A 23,057-nucleotide genomic window follows, 5' to 3' on the forward strand; every position below is an offset into this window, starting at 1 on the left:
GGGATAAGGAGGGAATTGGCACTAAGTTGTGCCTATTGGTTGTTTTTATTTAGTAATGGGTCAGTTATTTGACACAGGAATTTAATGCTTATTCAGTCAGTTAATGCTGCTTGATGTTGATGTAGTGTGAATCTGGCTCCAGAACACATCTTGAGTATCTTCAGATACTAGATTTTTCTGGGTGGTAATCCCTTAAAATACTAGATTGCAGTCTGCAATCTTGTCCAGAATTTTTTATGTAATCACTGACTTGGATTTCCTACCAATTCATTTGTATTTCTCTTTACTTAATCAAAACACTCCCAAGGTAATGTTTTTACTATTTTTGTGTGAAGTGGCTAGAAAGAGATGATAAATATTAATGCAGAGATCACCTGAATATTTTTATTGAGCACTAAACCTGACAGTTCTTAACCGTTTTAGACCTTTCCATTTAAAGCTTGTACTACTATACTTGGTAGTGAAATAGAAAATGATTACGTATTAAAAATCATTAAGAAAAAGGTTTATGCTGAGAAACATGCACCCTCCCACTCCAAAAGAGAGCAAAATTTATCACATCAAATGGAATGATTCTAATTCAAAAATATGAATATATACACAAAAGGTCTTTGCATACTAGTCTTTTTGTAAAACTTAAGTTATTCTCCTGGTTAAAATTGATAGCATTAAGTAAATATGAAATGCTACAGTGATATTGCAATAATACTATAATTTCAAATCTAAATGTGTCACTGGATGAATATAACTGAAGATGGATTGCCCAGAAAAATGTTTTTAAGAACTAAGTTGCTTTTAAAGTAAGTCCAGTAGGGGCTACAAAAGGATTAGTGTTCACTACAAGTGATTATAGAATCACAGGGATATACTTTTCAATAACAGATTCATGTTTCTGGCAGATCACATGTTGGAGCCGGCAACTCTTGAATGTTTTTAAGGGTTGCATGATAGCCCTGACTGCCTTTGTGGGAGGCAGGGTAGAAGGCTTCTATATAGTCAAACCATTATTTAGTTTTCATCCTGTTCCCACACTCACTTGTGCTCTGTTGAGTATGGGAAGAAGGAAAGAGCTTGAGGAGGCCAATTTTAAACCAGAATGGCTATTTCAAATCACTTTCTCACATGTCAGTTTCTGGAATGCTGGATGATATTTGTACAACATGAAATAGATTATAATTTGCTACTAATCTGTTTCTATAACTCTCCTTCCAGTTGAATAAAATCTACTCTTCCTGTTGCTTTGGCTCAGCCTTCCAAAATTGTCATGGTTTTTTTCACTAGCCCATGACGTTGTGACAATGAGCCAGTTGCAGTGTACTATTTTCACAGACAGCCTTCTCCTTTGGTATTCTTGGGCCGCAGTCTTTGTCTTCTATTCTCCACTTTGTTTATCTGTCTTAATCATAGAATCTAGGACTCTAAGGACAGAAGGGACCATTATGATCACCCTGTCTGATCTCCTGCATAACACTGGCCATACAATTTCAGTGCAATTCCTATCTCAAGCCCATAACTTCTAGTTGAGCTAGCGCATATCTTTTATCCTTTAACCTTATTCTTTTTCGTGAGTTAGATCAGCAAATGCTAGACCAGAACTAGATTGTCACTGCTCTTCTGAGCATTTGAGTAGTGCTGGATGAAGAATGAAGCTTCCTGGAAACATTTTCCTGGTCTCTCTATAGGCATTGCTGCTCAAAGTGCTGTGTGAAAATTGGACTGATCTGCTGCGAGCCTCGTGTTATATAAGCTGGCAGTTTAAATTTGTTAACCTCTGATTTTCTTTTATAGATGTGCTTCACCTTACAGGTCAAGCCATCAGGAAGAATCTTGTTAGGTTCTCAAGTTTGGCTTGGGTAGTATAGTTCAAAATATGTAGTAACTCTGAGCCAAAACCAGTATCTGCTTCTTTTTTGTGCAGTATGTAATCACTATTGGTGCAACTAAATATCAATTTCAAATTGATTCATATGATAAATGTAAGACTGAATGAGTGTAGTTTGATTTAAATTAATGCCAGGTGTCTAAATTATGTGCAAACCTTAATTAAGTTTTCGCTGCACTTAAACTGGACAGAAGTGCAGTAGATACCAGAAACTTAATTATTTAAATTTCTATGCTTATGAATTCTGTTCTCTTAAAAAGAGGATAAATAATGTTGGAAGTGTGGTCAGATTAGCCTCAACTTTAATTTTTCAGTCATGACAGATGAAGAAAAGACAGTTTCCATTTTCATTTATTTTAAAAAAATTATCTATAAGGCTGAAGAGCTGTTTAGGTCAAAGATATTGTGGATCAACAATTGCATAGTAGCTAATTCTCTGAATAAAAGAATTTGCTTAAGTGTGTGGAAATAATGCACTGCTGGTTGCTTTTTAAATAAATAGTTCTAGTCTTAAATAGTAGGATTACAATTTTTCACATAAAGCTTCCAAAATGGAGAAGAAAAGGAAACTTAATGGGTTTTAAATACAGTTTCTTCTGTTTAGCAGTGATTTGAGGCATAGAACTAATGATTTTCGTAATTTTTCTTGTTTACAATAACTCTTTAAAAACAATTTATTTTCTGTACAAAATTAAGTTTTTGGGGGTGAAGGCAAGAAGAAACACTCGAGTAAATGTTTGGAAACATGAGTTTGTGCCTTTCATGACTGACATCTTTATTCATGAGAGGTCTGTTTCTGTAAATGTTACTTACATTGAATACTGTTTACTCTTGTGTGTAGTCCTGTTGATTTCTGTGGGCCAACTTGTCTGAGCGAGTACTACTCAACATGAGTAATAATTGCAGAATTTTCGCCTAAGTGATTTAGATAAAAAAAAATTTAAATCAAGGGTGCCCTTTTGTGAAACAGATAATTCCCAGTGGGGATATATTTTTCATATAGCTAGTTTACAGAAGCACAAATAGTACATACCCAGCAGAAACTCAGTTGAGTAATGTCAAGATATTCAAATAAAGGGAAAAGTTTTGTAACTCTCTACCATATTAAAAATGAGATCCAGCTGACACAATCATTCTATTAAATTGTGGAACTTTTCTGAAAGTGTAGAAATTTGGGATTTGAACAAGTGTTCTTGTAGTTCAGTCCTGTTAAATTTCATTTGCAAAATAAGACTAGTTGAGGAGTATATAGAATCCAGTCTGTCTTATAGTTCTGCTTCCTTCTGGCAATAACCCTATTATTGGTGTAGCTCTCACTACAGGCAAGAATATATTCCAACATGCTGTTTCCAGGTTAATTGCCCAAATCCAGTTGTTTGCTGGAACTGTTCATTAGGACTCTGCCCTTACTACTCCGCAGAAAAAACTTCTGTTCGACCGAACATATCATTTGGCTGTTGAGCAGAAATATTCTGTCCTTTCTGCACACAGGCCTAGCATGTTAACATATTTCTTCCTGGGGTAGAGGCTGCCATAGTTAATCAGTTTCATTCCTGTGTGCCTGTGTGATTACCATGGGAGTTGTAGACCACCTACTAAGGGCTGAACACTCCCAACCATTACTAGGTCTGCTGTTGAGGCCAGTCTATTGCATGAGCCTCTTGAAGGGTGCATAAACCTAAAACCCAACATTAGGGAATTAGTAATAGACCACGGAACTTGGAATGAAAGGTTTGACTTCATTCCAGGTTGCTAGTAATTTAGGCTTACTCATTAGATAGCTATTGACCTTGTGAGCCTTGGAATATTCTTAATGGAAATGTGTCTTTATCTCAATTGTCAATCTCAGAGCACCCACAATTGAATGGATACTGAAACACTTGTTCTTCTAGAGAGTTGAATCAGGTTAGACGTGAGGAAGTTTGTGCTGTCACTGTCGGCGGTATGCCTGTTTGCTGGACAGAGAGGACTCATGCATTGCTCCCAAGCATTAAATTACTTCACGATCTTTTAAGGTGAATGTGACTCGAAAGTTACAGCTATTAAAATATTCTCTTTTCCCGGTGGGAATAGTTTTCACTGAAATCAACAAACATTTGTGAAATCTTGCAGCAAAAAATTGCGTATGCCGTGTACTTTAGGAATAGAAAGATGCAGAGGCTTAGCAGAGCAGTGGTGATTGGTCTAGGATAGGCATATAAGTATTGTCTTCCTATTCTTGCTGAGTGAGGTGCAGGTGCTGAAAGCAGTAAGTAGTGGAGTGGTAAAGGAGCACAAAAACTTAAAGGGCACCTCATATACCCACCACTGAAAATAGTATTTAATTTTTTTTTTTTTACTTCCTTTTCCATCTCTACTCTGATGGCTTTGTTTACAAACTAAACAGCCTCTTCCCCCTCCTAAGGCTGCAGGCCAGCACAAGAGCAACAAAATTGTTCTAGGAAAAGAATTCTCCTCCTGCACCTTCTGCATTGTTTGATAGTCTCTCTATCCCAGATGCTTTTGCAGCCTTCCGTACCTCAGCTATCAGAATTCCCTCTTCTTCTTTCTTGCTTCCAGCAACCAGCTTCCAGGCTGCAAAACCTTTGGATGTTGGTAGGCTGAGTCCTAAACCACTAGGACAGCACAAAGCAGAATGAAGTCTTGATCATAAGGGCCCTGCTGGCCTTGCTATACATATGTGGTGAAAAAAATATTATCTGGGGTAAAGGATGAAGGACTGTATAATGGAGGATGGTGAAAAAGATAATCACAAAAAGATTTGGACTAAGAGGAGTAATATAGAAGCAAGACAAAAGGGCACTAAATGGGGAGGAAGAAAAGAATGGGATAGAATGGGAAAAGGCTGAAATATGATACATGTGTACTTCATTTAGGTTTTTACAAAGGATATGGAGGAGGGAGGGGAAAGTGGAGAGCTTAATGGGAAAAGAATGTCTGGCACAGTTTATCCCTGGTAATTAATGGTTTATCACAGCTGTCTTCTCTGTTGTCTGTTCTCAATCTAGCCTGTTTGGCTTTTTTTGTGTCAATCTTTTAGAGGAGAATGAGATCTTGCCATACAGTATGTGCAGCAGGCACACTTACCTCCTTGATCTAGACCTGCCCTTTTCTTTAAAAATGGTGTAATGTGGTGAAGAAGCTCATGAATGTAAAACGTGGTTAAAATTAACTGCATTGCACCAACTTATATTAAAAAATTTATCAATATTTTCTAGAGCAGTAGACCCCTAGACCACCCAGTGAGGGTGAAGAGAGATCAGCTAACCTTTGCCTGGCAGCAGAGGCTGACAAGTGTTTAAGTGACACTTAAAATGCTGTAGCAACATAGTTGCAGTGCTGCAGCTGCCACTCACTACAGTGATGGGAGGAGTTCTCCCATCAGCGTAGGTAATCCATTTCCCCGAGAGTTGGTAGCCAGATCAATGGAAGAATTCTTCTGTCAACTTAGCCCTGCCTGCACCAGGGGTTAGGTCAGCATAGATGCATTGCCCAGAGGTATGAATCTGTCACACCCCTGAGCAGTGTAGCTTGGTCAATTTAACTTTTTAGTGTAGATGTGGCCTATGTTTAATTACTTGAATATACAGTAATCTGTGGAGTCTGAGGTTTTGGGGGACAATTCACTTCCTTAATATAAAGTGGCGAGTTTCCCTTTGGTTTCAGTTAACCCCTGACACAAAACTTCAAATAAGTTGATGTCACCAAAATTTTAGTGAATTATCAGTGTAGGTAACAAGGACAACCATCAAAAAGAAAGTATGCACTTCATCAGTCATGCAAACCACTAGTTTAATTTTCCTCTGGTAGACACTAGTATTCTGTGAGTCTCCCCACTATGGAAAGGGGCTCAGTAAACTGTTATCTGCTGATTTTCATGTAAATGGCTACAGTACTGCAGTGAGTTTTTTTTTTTTTCTTTCATTAAAAAAAAAAAAAGCTTTATTTATTGCTATAATGTGTATTTCTAAAGACCGACAAGATATGTGAGGTAATATCTTTTATTGTACCAACTTCTGTTGGTGGAAAGGACAATCTTCACAGAACTTTTCTTAAGATCTGGGGAAGGTAACCAGAGTGTCCAAGCTAAATACAAGTTGGGATATATTGTTAAGCATGAGGGGTTCACATGTAGAAGATGATTTAAAATCAAGTGGTCAGTTAAGGGTTAACAGGCAGTAGGGTGTGTTACAAATTATAATGAGCCTTAAAACTGGTGTCTCTTTAGTGGGTAGCAGAGGTACGAATTTAAGTTCTCAAGATCATCTTTGAAAGTGTTGTGCAGGTTTCCTTTGAGCATGAGGACTGAGGGGTCAGATCTGGAGTGACTGCTTTGTGAAAGGTATTTGCATATGGGCGATAGTGTGTTTTATAATGTTGTTTTTTCTGTGAGAGTTCCTTTGAGAGCGTAGTGAATGTCTGGTTTCACCCACATCGTTTTTGTTGTGGCATTTGATGTACTGGATGAGTTATGCCACATGTTGTGATAGGCATGTGGAGATACCGTCAGTGTATCTCAGGTATATTGTGGGTTTCATGGCACATTATTTCAGTAATTCTTCCTTGAGGTGGCCCAGGAAGAGGGTGGCGTATTGGGGAGTCATCCCACTGCCCATAGTTTGGACAATGTGAAATTGCTGTGAGGAAGGATGGATTGGATGAGTTAGTGGATGTGTTTAGGGTGGATTTCCAAGTGTTGAATGTTATTTTGTAAGTATTTGAGACCAGTAGTGAATGATGTCTAAAGATAGTTGTGCCAGTGCTAATTAGGAACCAGTGGGAAGAGAATTGTGTGAGAAAAATATGCTATTTCATTGTAAAAGCTGTTCCTGACTTCAGTACCAGTTTTTGGTTAACAAATTTCTGGATGGCTAAATCGGAAGGAATTCAGTTCTGCTGTAAATTGTTGTAACTGCCCAAAACCCAGTGCAGTACTCAGTATTCAACCTATTGGTATAAACAGGAGTTCTGTTTTAGGGAGGAGGCCTGAAGAGATCCTCCTAAATCGTTTGCCATGTTACTGACCGCCTATAGTAATTCAGTCTATGCATGTTTTTCTCTTTCTTAAAAAAGCAGAAGGGGAGCATTGTAGCACGTCATTCCCCCTCAATGCATTGTTGCTACAATGATTAATCAAGCGCACAAAAAAAAAAGCAGTAGGGTGGATGAAACTGGGCAAACTGAAATCTATAGATTAAGGCAAGAAGGGACCATTAGATTTTCTAATCTAGAAAATGTAAGGGTGTGTCCCAGTACTGCTGGGGGATTCAGACTGAGTACTTACCAGTTGCAGGCAAAATGATTTAGTCTTCCATAGAATTTGAAACAATATTTGGAAACATTTAAACTATAGGGTAAGTTAGTGGTCAATCAATCTGTTCAGGTTTTATGTTTGAGTATAGCAGGGTAGTTCTAGCAATTAATGTCTCATTTGGGTTTAAGAACGGATATCTACATTAAGCAATTACCTCTCTACTAATGTACTTTTGGAGAGGTTTTGTTCAGAGTATGTACAAGTTAACCAAATAATAGTATTAAATATAGGATTTTGTGTATTTGATCAGGCTGCTTGTACTTAAATGCATGCTTAATAAGAATCTGATTGATCTTTGTAGTGTAGTCTTGTATATACTTATTTAGTTTGACTTCCTGCTTGCTGATTAAAATAGTAATACTACTTTGTCTTTTTGTTAATGTCTTGCAACATGGTATAGAACATTAAATTCAGTATGTACATGTTCCTGTCAGAAATTCGTCAGCGGACTCCAGGTCAAAGAAATGTCTCTGCAACCACCCCAGTAAGCCCTAAACAGGGATCTCCAAAAGCTCCAGGTCCACTAGCAGCATCTCCTAGTCTGCAAAGGGACACTTCAGCTCCTGGTGGACCCCCAGAAAGAACCGTTGCATCAGCTTTGCAGTCAAATGTGTTACCAAGACGTCCTGGATCCCCTGCTACTTCAATGCCTGGAATGGGTAAACAGAGCACTTAATGTTATTTACAGTTTATATTGTTTTCTCTGGTTACCAATAAAACAGGCCATTTTCAGACAGTGTGGAAATGGCATTTCATTTGGAAATAGCAGAGCAGTTATCTGATTAAGCAGGAGTTCCATATTCAATTAGCCATAACTCTTTACAGCTGGCACCTTGTGATACTGAAACCTATTGCCTGAGCTCATTTAACTGTTATGGCTTCTTTGTTTAAATGGCAATAAAACTTTGCAGTATTCTGTAGTCAACAGTATAACATACCTTTTTATGTTCTTTGTTTAGGAAAGCTCCAGATTTTGTATAAATCAGGTAAAAAGGAAAACGCTTTCAGTATACATTCGTTTCTCACTAAACTCTGCACATATTTTATTATGCATGTTGACATTTATTTAAATTTTTATTCTAGCAGGGATGTTCATGCAGCATGAGTTACAGCGTAAAAACTGTGTACCTTTAAACAAATCTTTTCTGCTAGATGTGGGTTTTTCTAAAAATGTCATGTTAATTTGGTACAGTAGTCCAGTAAAAGGGTTTAGCAGCAGTTTATGATTTTTTAAAAATAGTGAGTTACAGAAGATGCATCAAACTGTTCACTTCTGAATGGGTCTCCTGTTCTGCAGATACTTTTTTCAACTTAGTTCTTGGGCAAACCCCAGGATGGAATTTCTCTATGAAAAATACTTTGTATCAGTCTTTGCAATTTAATTCATATTCTATGGAGTAGTTCTTGTGATTCATTTTATACTGTTGCCAAGAGATTTTTTTTAGCTGTGACTTATGTCCCCAGTGTGAAGCTTTTGTAGTGATTATTTTAAGTCTTTGGCTTACATTAAATCATACTTTTAGATAATAAAATGCATCAGTACACTGACACCCTTTATCTCTCTATTAGGAGAAACTTGGGCAATTGAATTTTGAAACAGATTTTTACTGTACTTTAAAACAACTCAGCGGGATAAGATTTTAAATGGAGCAGGATTTAAACGTCTCACATATTAAGTTAATTTAGGCTGACCTATGATAGTAGCAAATTCTATGGAATGATTAGGGAAGTCACTTTAACTGTAACGCCCTGTTCTTGAACAATTAACTACTTGAAAATGATCTTTATGGCAAAACTTTCAATGTTGGTACTCAGTCCAAAAGTGAGGTGTTGGGAAAAGTTTTTAGTAAATCCTGATTAGATTCTTCAGTTACCAGAGTGAAGTTTTCCCACCAATAAATGTATTGCAGTCAGACAGCTCTACTTAATGGCAATGTTTAACAAGTTCAGACTTGGCATGTGCCTAAAGCATGTGCTTCTTGTTGGGTTGCTGAAATAATTGGTTAAATGTTTGCTCATATTTCATTATTTAACTATGTGCAATTTTATTTAGCAATATTAAGACGTAGGCACATTGAACTAAATTGTGTTTTTATTTGAATTTGAGCTTGTGGATATAGAACAGTGAAATATGTATTTAATAGGTTTATTGCAATGCACAGTTGCTAACTCTTAAGTAAAAAGAGACTATTAATGCAAGATTTGTGGCTAATATTTTACATGCACAAATCAAATTGTTTCCTTCAGTAACTGACATATTTCCCTTGCATATATATAGTTTCTGACAATATAAATGATGATTTGCTTATATCTTATCACATACAGTAATTTCAAATACTATGTATGAGATGTGATTACTGTGGGAGCCATATCTTTGGATTTATAGACTCTAAGGTCAGAAGGGAGCAATATGATCATCTAGTCTCACCTGCACAATTCAGGCCACAGAACGTCACCCACCCATTCCTGTAATAAACCTCTTACCTATGACTGAGTTATTAGTCCTCAGATCATTGTTTAAAGACTTTTAGGTACAGCCGTGCCCCATGCTACAGAGAGAGGCGAAAAACCCCAGAACCTTTGCCAACCCGCCCTGGGGGAAAATTCCTTCCTGACCCCAAATATGGCAATCACTTAAACCCTGAGCATGTGGGCAAGACTCACCAGCCATACTCCCAAGAAAGAATTCTCTGTAATAACTCAGAACCCACCCCATTAAACATCCCATCACAGGCCTTTGGCATATCTACCACCAGTAGTCAAAGATCAGTCAATTGCCAAACTAGGCTGTCCCATCATACTATCCTCTCCATAAATGTATCAAGCTTAGTTTTGAAGCCAGCTAGGTTTTTTGCCCCCACTGCTCCCCTTGGAAGGCTATTCCAGAACTTCATGCCTCTGATGGTTAGAGACCTGCATCTAATTTCAAGTCTAAACTTCCTGATGGCCAGTTTATATCCATTAGTTCTTGTGTCCACATTGTCGCTGAACTAAAATAATTCCTCTCCCTCCTTGGTATTTATCCCTCTGATGTATTTATAGAGAGCAATCATATCTCCCCATAACCTTCTTTTGGTTAGGCTAAACAAGCCAAGCTCTTTGAGTCTCCTCTCATAAGGCAGGTTTTCCATTCTGTGGATCATCCTAGTAGCCCTTCTCTGCACCTGTTCCAGTTTGAATTCATCTTTCTTAAATGTGGGGGACCAGAACTGCACACAGTACTCCAGATGAGGTCTCACCAGCACTTTGTATAACGATACTAACACCTCCCTATCTCTACTGGAAATACCTCATCTGATACATCCTACGACCGCATTAGCTTTTTTTATGGCCACATCACTCCTCCTCTGTCACTTCCAGCTGATGCGTCCCCAGCTTGTAGCAAAATCCTTTAGTCTCTAAATGCATGACCTTGCACTTTCCACTATTAAATTTCATCCTATTTATATTACTCCAGTTTACAAGGTCATCCAGATCTTCCTGAACGATATCCCGATCCTTCCCTGTATTGGCAATACCTCCCAACTTTGTGTCATCCACAAACTTTATTAGTACATTCCCACTTTTTATGCAAGGTCAGTAATAAAAAAGTTAAATAAGATTGGTCCCAAGACCGGTCCCTGAGGAACTCCACTAGTAACTTCCATCCAGCCTGACTATTCACTTTTCAGTATGACCCGTTGTTTCCACTTTAACCAGTTCCTTATCCACCTTTCAATTTTCATATTAATCCCCGAATTTTCCAATTTAACTAATAATTCCCCATGTGGAACCGTATCAAATGCCTTACTGAAATCTAGGTAAATTAGATCCACTGCATTCCCTTTGTCTAAAAAAATCTATTATCAAAAAGAGAGATCAGGTTGGTCTGGCACGATCTACCTTTTGTAAAGTCATGTTGTATTTTATCCCAATTACCGTTAACCTAGATGTCGTTAACTACTTCAGCTTTCAAAAATTTTTCCAAGACCTTGCATACTACTGAGGTCAAACAGGCCTGTAGTTACCCGGATCACTTTTTTCCCCTTTCTTAAAAATAGGAACTATGTTAGCAATTCTCCAGTCATACAGTACATCCCTTGAGTTTACAGATTCATTAAAAATCCTTGCTAATGGGCTGCAGTTTCAGGGTTTAGCTCCTTTAATATTCTTGGATGGAGTCCCATTAAGATGTTTGAGTTTGGCTTCTACCTCTGATGTGGTAATTTCTACCTTCATATCCTCATTCTCATTAGCTACCCTGCCACTATCCCCAAACTCATCATTAGCCTCATTAAAAATGGAGGCAAAGTATTTGTTTGGATATTGGCCATGCCTTGATTATCCTTAACCTCCACCTCATCCTCAGTGCTTAGTAGTCCCACCTCTTCTTTCTTTGTTTTCTTCCTATTTATATGGCTATATAGAGCCTTTTACTATTGGTTTTAATTCCCTTTGCAATGTCCAACTCTGCTTGGCTTTTGGCCTTTCTCACTTTATCTCTACATGTCCTGATTTCCAAGAGGTAGCTTTTCTTGCTGATCCCTTCCATCTTCCACTCCTTGTAGGCTTTCTGCTTTCTCTTAATCACCTGTCTGAGATGCTTACTCCTCCTGCCTGGTCTACAACTCTTGCCTATGAATTTTTTCCCCTTCCTTGAGATGCAGGTTTCGAATAGTCCCTGCAACTTTAACTTGAAGTAATTCCAAGTCTCCTCCACCTTTAGATCCATGAGTTTCAGTCCAGTCCACTTCCCCAAGTTAGCCCTTTTGAAGTCAAAGACCCTAGTCACAGATCTATTTTTATTTATCCTTCCATTTAGTTTGAACTGAATTAGCTCATGTTCACTCGAACCAAGGTTGTCCCACACAACCAATTCTTCTGTGAGGTCCTCACTACTCACCAATACCAAATCTAAAATGTCATCCCCTCTTGATGGTTCAGTAACTATTTGGTGAAGGAATCCATTAGCTATCACATCCAGGAAAATCTGGGTCCTATTATTACTACTAGCACTTGTCCTCCAGTGTATATCTGAGAAGTTAGTCTCCCATAATCACACGGTTCCCAGTAGTATTTACTTCATTAAAAGCCTTAAAGAGGTCTCTATTCATGTCCAAATCAGATCCTGGTGGTCTGTAGCATATGCCAAGCACTATCCCAGGGGAAACTCTAGTAGTTTTCTTCCCCAATGTGATTTTTACCCATACAGATTTATCTTATCAATTCCAGCACTTCTAATTTCTTTACAGTCTATCTCATCATTGATATACAGCGCTACTCCACCACCTTTGCCTTTATATCTGTCTTTCCCAAACAGCGCACACACCAATCGTGACTACTATTCCACCATGTTTCTGTTATCCCTATAATATCTGGTTTCGCTTCCTCTACCAATAGCTCTAGTTCCTCCATTTTGTTACCCAGGCTCCTTGCATTGGTATACAAACATCTTAATTTTTTGCTGTTTGGCTTCGCTTATGTTCCTTATCTCATTTGGCACAGTCATTCTACTGCCAATATCGCCTATTAGACTGGTATCTAATCTACCCTTCCTCTTAATGTCCATTCTGCTCTCCACTGCAATATCCTTTCTTGCTTCCTTTTCCTCCCTCTCAATGCAAAAATCAGATGTGGAGATTACCTGGGCATCTCCCCCAACTCCCTAGTTTAAAGCTCTCTTAATCAGTTGTGCTAGCCTCCATCCTAGAAGTGCATTTCCCTCCCTACTCAGGGAAGTCCATCCCAAGAGAACAGTCTTCTGTCCATGAATGCCTCCCAGTGACCATACATCCCAAAGTCCTCCTTATAGTACCACTGCCTGAACCATCTGTTGATCATCAGAATCTTGTCATGCCTTTGTTGTCCTCCTCTAGGGACAGGCAGAATCCCACTGAAGATGACCTGAGCCTCGATTTCCTTAAGAGTCTTCCCCAGCCTGGCATAGTCCCCTTTGATAAGTTCCAGCGAGAATCTAGCAAATGTGGCCTGCTGGTGGAATGGAATTGACACCCTGATAATTAATGACATATGCTGCGCACGCCTATATCTGCAAACCTGTTTCTGAGCTCTATTTCTCCTTCACTAGCCTGTCTTTTCCTCTGCTGAGTTCTCGCAGTCACATGCTTCCACTGGCCACTTTCCTGACCCTGTATTCTCCCCTCAGAGTTCATTGGTTCTGCTTCCATCTGCAGGTCTGAGTTTTTCCCTTCAGCCTACTTATTCCTTTGCTCCATCATCTGCTCGAACCCCCTTCTAAACTCAGCCAGAGTTTCCATCTGCATCTCCAGCCCTCGAATCTTCTCTTCCATCAGCTCTATGAGGTGGCACTTTATACAAATGAAGCTCTTTTGAGGTACCCCCTTCCAGGATCATGTACTTCCCATAGCTTCCACATCCAGTCATCTTCATTCTCTTCCACTACTACCACTATCGCCTCTGTATCTGCCAGAGCCTTTCCCCCTATTTCCTATCAGTGAGAGAGACAAAAACAAAACAAAAAAACAAAACAAAACCCACAACCCCCAACAAGCACCCCAGCAATACCAGAACACCATACACTCCCACTCAAATTCCCCTGTTTTCAGCTCTGCTGGCTCCTGTGCTGTTCTCATTGAGTGGCTGCCTTTATAGGCCCCCTAATTAGGGAAGCCCCACCCCCTACTTAGGGTCAGCTGATCTCAGTACACCACCCAGTACCAGCTACTGCAAACTGGAGGGGGAACCCCCCCCCCCCCCCGGAAAAAAAAAAAAAAAAAAAAAAAACAGACACACACAACTCCACAAAACTCACCCACTGCCCCTAGGGCCCACTCAAACACCCCTGTTTTCAGCTCTGTTTGCTGGCTCCTGTGCCTGACTTTTGTGCATGTATAGTCTCTACCACAACATTTTAGTCTAAACTAAATTCAGTATCTCAGTAAATATCTTTCCACCTAAGTTTAAGCATCACTTGCAACAAATATATGAATGGGCTTAATTATCTCTAAAGTAAGAATATTCATTCATTTTTATTACTATATTTTATAAAGGAGAATCAATTTAACATGTACCACAACAGAGCTCCCATATGTTTGAAAATGAATAACCAGCAGGTAGTTGAAAGTTTGCCAAGCTTTTCAAAAATGACCAGCCTTCCTACAATGATTGCTTTTGATGTTTATATTAATTACTGTTGTCCATAACAGCATGAGGACTAAGATGCATGGTTTGAGAGTTATTTGTATGCAAGTGATTGAAGATGTTCGTGGAGCATGTTCTCATGTTTAATATCTCTAGGTTTCTTTATGTACCCCTCTTCATTGACTATTAACACGTGGAAATTAAATGTGCTTGAAATATAAAGTGTTATGGAGAGTCTTAGAATACTTTAAATGAATGACTGAATGTTTTAAGTGTTGTTACTAGAATATTTTAGGTGTTCAATTTCTTTTCTTTTAGATTATAGTATGCCATCAGTGTGTTCTAAAGCTTTACATTCACACCTGTATTCAGCTGTTCCCACTCCTCTTTAATGGGAATATTTTGTCTTTTAGTGACCTTAGAACTTCTGTGAAAGAGAATGTACTTCACCAAGTGTCTTGTCTTGACAGTTGTTTCAGAAAATATGAACGGCAACTGTGGATCCAATATATGTGGCACTGAGTTTGTTTGGCTTGCCATTCTGTTTTTTTTGACTTAAACATTGCTTGTTGGCAAAATTCGGAAACAACATATATTCATCTCTAGGTTTCTCCTTTCCTTCCAGTTTTTTGGGAAGGGAAAGTGAGAAATTTGACAAGTTTACAGTCTTGTGAACATCATGGATTTTCAAACGTTAGAGACAAGATTTAGTCTTACTCCATATTTAGCATCATGCAGAGACACTGCCCCAAGTATTTTTAGGTAGCTGCATTTAAAATAATATTGCTAGTGGCTGGAGAAAGGAACAAAAATTATTCACTGTTTTTTCCCCAGCTGTATTACTGCTTTGCAGTATGATCTTGTGGCAGTTGCTTAATTTCCTTGCCCTAGAGTTCATATCTGTTATATGTATGATTAGGGTTAGAAAACTTACCAGACATTAACTTATATTGGGATTTCTGTCAGGAGACAGTATTTGGACTTCGCTTTATGGTTATTTTTTAGATTATCCTATGGATAATAGGTGCATGATTAAATTTGAAGCTGTTTCTTTGCATCTTTGTCCTTGTAGTTACCAATTGTGGTGTGCATGGCCCTCAGCATGATCGGAATCTTTTGGCAAGCAGTGTCCTTTGTGACCAGGCTTGTGTCCTGATGTCATCATGCCCCTACTTCCAAGGCAATATAGTGCAAAGTGGCCCCAAACACCTCTCAGTTCTCTCTTACTGCCATGGTAAAGGGACAGACTCAGCAGTGTCTGCCTGCTGCTCTTTCATCATCAATTTCTAAATATTAGTTTAGCTTGGTGACTGCAAGGGATGACCTGAGATCAGTCTTTTCAGGGGGACAACTAGCAGCCATAATTCACTCTTAAGCACCTCTAGAAGCCTCTATTGCTCTGTTACAATCCTCTGAGATTCCCACGGAATTCCAAGTGACTATAGAAGATTTCCTCATTGAAGGATCAGATCAGCAACACAGACCTGCTGACTAAACTTATAAGAGAGAGTGTTTTTTTCCTCCACAAGGCAGCCTTCTACAACCCACCCTGCATCTCCTGATCATCAGGTTTGACACTGAAGTCAAGGGCCATGTACCAATTTCACCCAAGAGCAGCCTTCTCTCTACCACATTTTTGTTTGCTTCATTCCCACTTTCCTTAGACATGTGTTGGATTACTTCAGACTGAATATTGGAGATTACTAAAGGCTACTCCATAACCGTTCCTCTCCTTAACTCCTTAACTCCACCCATACCCTTCTCTTCAGGGATTCATCTCACCAGAGATGAAGGAAGAAGTGGATTCCTTGTTTTAAGTAGAAGCCATAAAAGCTTCATCAGAAGGAAGGCTTTCTATTCCAGATAGTTCCTTATCCCTAAAAGAAAAGGGGAATGCATCATATCTTGAGCTGAGGTAACAGAAGAAATTTATATGCTAACTAAAATTCAGAGTGATGACACTAGCCTCCATCTCCTCTCTAGAAACTGAGGATTGGTTTACAGATTTCAACCTTCAGAATGTTTATTTTCACATAGCAATTCTTCGTCCCAAGAATTGCTATCCCCAGTTACAGTGGGACATGACCACTGTCTATACAGGGTACTACATTTCAGCCTGTCTACAACCCTGAGAGCATGCCTGGTAATTGTTGTGGTTTATCTGAGATTACGAGGAATACATGCTTACCCATACATGGACTGGATTATGAGAGGGGACATCTCGACAGAACATATCCAGTACCCTATCCACAATCCTCAACCTATTTCTGCTCATGAGTACTGAAAGTGAATTACAAGTCATCCTTCACTCCTTCTCAGTCCATAGAGTATATAGGGTCTCTTCTAGATTCTAAGTTGGCAAAGGTATACCTCCCTCTAGACCAATTTCTCTCTAGAGCACCATGTGCCTGATCTTCAAACTCAAGGAAAACCCTACCACAACAGCAAGAATTGGTCTCAAACTATTAGTGCACAATGCTGTGTGAACTTGAATGACATCTTTTGCCAGACTCCACCTCTGCCCTCTACAAGGTTGGCTGAGATCTGTTTTACCAATTCATCAAACATCCTGTAGTCATACCATCATGATCCTGACTCCTATAGTAGCTACTATGGACTGGGTGGATGACCCCCCCCCCCCAGGTGGTCTGTGAAAGGATTCATTTTTGCACCCTTCTTCCCATCATGACACATTATAGATGCCTTCACAGCAGGTTGGAGGACCCATCTAAGCCACCTACAGATTCAAGGCATATGGTCCTTGAAAGAATAATCACTCCACATTAGTGTGCTGGAACTCCAGGCCACTTACTTGACTAGCCTACAGAGCCTTTCTGTTGCTCCTGAAGAAAGGAACCATAATGTGTATTATGATAGACAACACCGCTGCAATGTATTATATCAATGGCTTGGGGGGAGGGTGCCCACTCGCTCCTCTCTGTCAGGAAGCAATCAAGCTGTAGAAATGGTGTCATCTTCCCAGGATAACTCCCATGACCCTTCACCTACCAGAAACAATTTACTTCAGCAGATGGTAGTTGGCCAACCATGAGTGGTCACTAAAGGGCTTCATTCGCAAGCCTGTATTCCACAGGCAGGGCTCCCTTGTGACAGACTGTTTGTTTGCAACCAAGAAGAACACATGCTCTGTCTTCTGCTCCAGAGCAGGTAGCAGCCTAGGGATCCTTCCTCATTTCCTGGTCTCAGGGTCTTCTCTATGCTTTCCTTCTTTCCCTGGTATCCAAGATCATAGGGAATTCTAGTCACAGTGATACTTCTTCTTTGAGTAGTTTCCCTAGGGGTGCTCCACTTTAGGTGCACATGCACCCCTACAATTTTAATCAGATATTTTTGGTGGCAATGCCCATTGGACCTGCACATGCACCTGACACATCCTCATGCCCTGTTCCAAGGCTGTATAGGGCTGCCTGGGTAAACCACCTCAATTCTTTCTTAATTGCCTTTGAGCAGAGAGAGAATCTAGGGACTTCCTGTTTGCTTATTTTATTAGTATTTAGTTAGAGTAGGCGTAGTATCTTTATAGTTGGAACATTTGTTCCCTTTTTTCCTTTGATTTTCCTTTCTAAAACAAAAACAAACTCCCTGCCACAGAACTGGGCACCTGCAAGTCCTGGGACTGGCTCCCAGCATCTGTGGCATCCACTCAGCTAGAGCTGAGGCAGCATCTTCAGCGTGCCTGAGAAATATTCCTGTTGGGGACCCACAGGGTAGCCACTTGAAACTCAGTCCATGCCCTTATCAAACATTACATTGAAAATTATAATAGGGTCATAGGAGTAACAAGAGGAAAATTTAATGGAGGAATCTGCTCAACATCTTAGCTGCCTATACAAATGTAAGGAGTATTATGAATAAATAGGAAGAACTGGAAATTTTAATTCACTAACTACATTATGATTTAATTAGTATCACAGAGTTGGTGAGATAAATCTCATGACTGGAATATTGATATAGAGGGTTATAGCTTGTTCAGGAAGGGTAAAAAGGGAAGTAGTGTTACATTATACTTCAAGAATGTATATCTTTTGTTATGATGTCCGGAAGGAGGTGAAAGGCAGACCAGTTGAAACTCTCTGGGTAAAAGGGGAAAAATAAGGGTGATATGTAATGGTACAGGTCTACTATAGACCACCAAATCAGGAAGAGGAGATGGATGAGGCAGTTCTAGAATAAAGAACAGAAATATTCAAAACACAAGACCTGGCAGTAATGGGAGACTGGAGCTATCCAGACATCTGTTGGAAAGTTCTTGGGATGTATTGCAGACAATTTTTTGTTCCAGAAAGTGGAGACAGCCATTTTAAACCTGATTCCAACCAACATGGAGGAATTGGTGGTAAATCTGAAGATGGAAGGCAATTTGGGTGGAAGTGATCATTAAATGATAGATTTCATGATTCTAAGAAAAGGAAGGCGTGAGAGCAGCAGAATAAGGACAAAGGACTTCAAAAAAGCAGACTAACAAATTCGGAGAACTGGTAGATTTTTTTTTTCCTATGGGACATTTACCTAAGGGAAAAATGGGGTTCAGGAGAGCTAGCTGGGGCTGGCGGGTGCGGCAGCAGTGGTGTACAGAGGTGGCCATGCACCCAGGTGCCCACCTGGGGAGGGAGACACTAGCCAGGCCGTCCTCGGAGGAGCCGCCCCCCCGCTGACATCCCTGGTGGCCGTGCTGACCCGGCCTACAGCTCCCTTGTTGCACCCAACGTAGGGGTGGCGGGGCCGGTCAGAAACTCAGCCAGTTACAAACTCGGCTGGTCAGAGTTTTTAGCCCTACACCTGGTCGGTGTGACTGCTGGGGATGTGAGTTGTGGGGGTGAGGGGAGCGGTTCCTCTGAGGAGGGCCTGGCTGCTCCCCTGGGCCGGCCTCCCCCTCCCCGGTACGCCACTGTTCAATTATAGTTTTGAATTTAGGAATAAAACACCAATTGAGCTGATTAAATGGGCACGTTTTCCCTCCATTATTGTATTTTGACTGTTGTATAGCTATACAGTAGTCTTCATTTCCCACATGTTTGTTTGTCTATTCCAGGTATTCCACTGTACTGGCAATCTAGATAATTTTTTTTTCTCGGGTTTCTGTTTCATTATTATAATCTAAACCACAGATTGGTCGCATGGCCCTTAGGGCAGTGTTTCCCAACCGGTGTGCTGTCAGGCCTGAGCAGGTGTGCCACAGAATATTTTGAAAAACTACTTGAAGAGTTCTGAATTGACTCATGAATATTCATGAGTTAATTTGGTGGTATGCCTCAAAATAATTAAAGGTATCAAGTTGTGCCACGGCAGAGAAGAGTTTGGGAACACTGCCTTAGGGTATCACATCAGCAGAGCCATGGGGTTGCACCTATGTGCAGCAGGGCAGAAGGGGTGCTTGCCATCATCCATGTGAGTGTCTTCCAGTACCTCAGGTACCTGGACACGTACCTTAAAATTGGAGTCTTCAAGGATGTTTACTGAGTTTCCCTATTTGGATATCTTTTAAAACTTTTCAAATGTTTATGAATATATATGTACCCATTGCATTTCACATTGCCTATAGCTATAGTGTGATTTTTTTTTTCCAGCTTCCTCATTATTGTGACTGACTAATTCTCACCCTCTTTGGGATTTCCCTTAATGCTTGGACAAATAAGAATTACACTGGGATGTGTGGGGTATTGATAATTAAAGTTGATAGTCCCACAATATAAGCAAAATGCTTAACAGCCCAAAATGTAGCTAACGTATGTTTTTCATACCAGGTATATTTCTGTTCTACAGGAGCTAGTATCTCAGTGCATAAGCAGTTGGTCTGAGTTTTGAATTCCGATGCTGACCCAAGGCGGCGGCTGGTGCTATCTCTGTAGCAGCTAATTCCAACACAAATCATTGTGAATAGTCAGGCTGAACCAATGCTGGAGTTGAGGCTAATACCTGTTTCAATTTAGTGACTGCTTCAATCACTTGTGGGTTCCATTCCAACTATTATTTGTTTAAAGTACAGTATATAAAGGAGCAGCTATTTCTGTATATTCTGATGTAAACTCCCAAGAAAATCCTGTTGTTCCTAAAAATTACAAAGTTTGTTCTAACAGTTTAAGTTCGTAATTAACAAGTATTTTAGAAAATATTCCAATAACACTGTTTTGCAAAATATTAACATTATTATGCTTCCCCTTTAAACATTTTAACAGCTTAATGTGGATTTTTCAGATTTTTTTTATGCTCCTCAGTTGGCCAGTTATGCCACAAGTATATAAACTCAGATTCTATTTGGTTTGATGGCTGAGCCATTCCCAAGTTTTCCTCTATATTTTGAGCTCTTCAAAACTCAGGGGCCTACAATATATAACAAAATAAACGTAATTTATAAAGTTATTACAACCTAAAAATAAATTTAATAAAGGCCTTTTGTGCTTTAATTGAAAATGTGATATCACAAAAAATATTTTTATGATTATGCTCTACCTTAATTTTTGTTGCAACAAAAAAGAAACAAAAAACAAATTAAAGTTAGAACAATAGTGTTTCCTTCATATTTTGCAGATTGTGAGCCAATGGAAATTTATGCTGCTCACATTTCCAAATTGCAATTTTATTTAATCCTTTGCTCTGTTTCCAGCACAAACTTAACCAACATATTTTCATGGCTCCATGTGGTGAGTGTCATCCAGCACTGTATTTGTCCTTCCATGACTTAACACAAACTTTTAATAATTTGAAAGGTCTATAATCTTCAGTGTTATCAGTAAACTAGCATTTTAGCAAGAAGGTTCATGGGGTGAGGAGGAATACAAATTAGGTTAGCCATTATCCTCTTCCCAAAGGAATGAATGGGGCAAGTCCTCAGTAATGCCAATGCCCTTACATTTCCTTAAATTGTCTATAGTTTGATTGCACTTTATATTCTTGGACATATTACTGTGTTTTGTCTTTCCATAACTGCATAATCTGTGTTGTGTTTAGTTTCTCTCTGTCACACACAGTGATTGATTTTTACCAAGAGCAAGTACTGTGGTTATCATTTGGAAGTTGACCACAACCTTTCTACTCTACTTTTAACAGTTTGCAGGTTTCTTTAACTTGTACCACAGACACAAGATCATTAAATATGCTACTTCCATACACAGTCCCTTTTCGTGGGAATTTTTATATTTCTTATTATTCCCAATTTTACTCTTAAATCTCTTCAACCATGTCCCACGGTTCTTCGTTGGCTAAGTCTTTTCTGTCCTCCCTCTCTGTGGTAAATAATACTAACATAATCCTCCATTATGATTATGAGAACTTACTTTCTTGTCTCGGTGGTGGACAACACCATGGCCAGCATCTTTTGCCTTCCAAGCCTTGTTAATATCTGGAGCTTTAGGTCACGATCCTGAAGACCCGGAAGTGAGAACAAGACAGCATGGACTCATGCCCACCCAGGGTTGCCAATATTGGATGTAAAAGTGGGAAATTGAGTTACAAGTCCACCCAGTTTAGGCTTAATCACTTTTCACCTTTATTTATACAATTTCAGACAGAAGTATTGTCACCTATAGTGTCTGAACATATGTTTATGCCAAATAATAACAGACAAAATGTAATAAGTAAATGGGCCCAAGTTACTGCATTCTGGGACACTGGAAAGTTCTTCCACATTTCATGATGGTTATTTCCTTCTCTGATCCCTTGATCTAGTCCTTCAGTCCTATTCCTGCAGTTTCTGGTCCAGTGTCTTTCTGATTTGGGCCTTGCTCACTTATGTCTTTTATACTTTTCTGCATTACAGATTACTTAGTGTTTGTTGGTGAATCATTTATTACTAAATGCTTTAAGTACAGATTTGTTAAACATAAAAGTTAAGTGTGGGTGAAGTCTAAGCCAAAGCTGTTCATTCTTAACCCCTGCTTTTGCTTTCAAAAGCAGTTGAGTTTTGCTGATGGATGAATTGCTTAAAACTTGGAACAAAAAATTTGTAGTATAAACTGGGCAAACTTTCAACCTCACTTATGGGACACTGGAAAAATGATACAGGGATGTAGGTTTTATTTCTGAAGATCAGAGAATTGCAAATTTCAGCATATGGAACTTTTTTTGGATTGGAGGCAAATTTCCCTTTAAAATATGGAATGCCACTCAGTGTGTTTTATGTAGGCATCCAGTAATGGGATGGGAGGCAGCTGGAATGGCAATAATTAAAACCTTTCCAATATATGTTATAAATTTATCACAAGATACCTGTATTCTTATTCATTAAGCGTTTGGCCAAATTTTCCCTCTTGACCACTAAAGTGAGAATTTGGGGAGGAAGAATAATTTTTAATACTTGATTGGATATGTATAATTGAGACTCCTTAAATTTTAAAAGTTAATTTGACAAGAATCTCTCCATAATGTGGCTGACAATTTCAGGAGTAAGGAAGAGAAGAGTTAAAGCTATAGCAAATAAAATTTGCGGGTTTTTAAGATTGTCTATATCTTATATAGCAAACCAGCTGTTCCCAAACCTGGTCTAGAGCTGGCTGGTCTTATTTCTATATGTGAGTGGAGACCAAAAGAAACAAAATCTGATTGTGGAATTAATTCATTTGAGAAGACAAAACACTTGTGAAAGATGGCTAAAAGTACATAAATTCTTCTTCAATGCAGTTTTCCATCTTTTATCAACTGCTATCGTTTCCAAAAGGGATATTTAATTATTTCAAATGGGAGGAAAGATGATCTATAATATGGTATCTCTACTAGAGATAAAACCTCATTGAAGCAACAGTT

General features: G+C 39.2%; 1 protein-coding gene across 7 annotated transcripts in view; it reads left to right on the plus strand.

The window, feature by feature from the left end:
* LNPK (lunapark, ER junction formation factor) overlaps positions 1-23,057 on the plus strand; it is a 67,046-nt gene that overhangs the window by 26,228 nt on the left and 17,761 nt on the right. For 4 of the 7 annotated variants that reach the window (XM_067549201.1, XM_067549199.1, XM_067549203.1 and 1 more), the window contains exons 9-10: positions 7,631-7,855; positions 8,156-8,182. The exons of 1 other annotated variant lie outside the window; for it this stretch is intronic. In XM_067549201.1, the coding sequence (XP_067405302.1) occupies positions 7,631-7,855; positions 8,156-8,182 (252 nt within the window). The remainder of the gene's footprint in view (positions 1-7,630; positions 7,856-8,155; positions 8,183-23,057) is intronic. 2 more of the 7 variants (XM_067549204.1, XM_067549205.1) reach the window with 1 other exon arrangement.

The sequence above is a fragment of the Emydura macquarii genome, unplaced genomic scaffold (genome assembly GCF_026122565.2).
Source record: "Emydura macquarii macquarii isolate MOO-44397 ecotype Brisbane River unplaced genomic scaffold, CSIRO-AGI_Emac_v2 contig_1253, whole genome shotgun sequence".
Lineage (NCBI taxonomy): Eukaryota > Metazoa > Chordata > Testudines > Chelidae > Emydura > Emydura macquarii.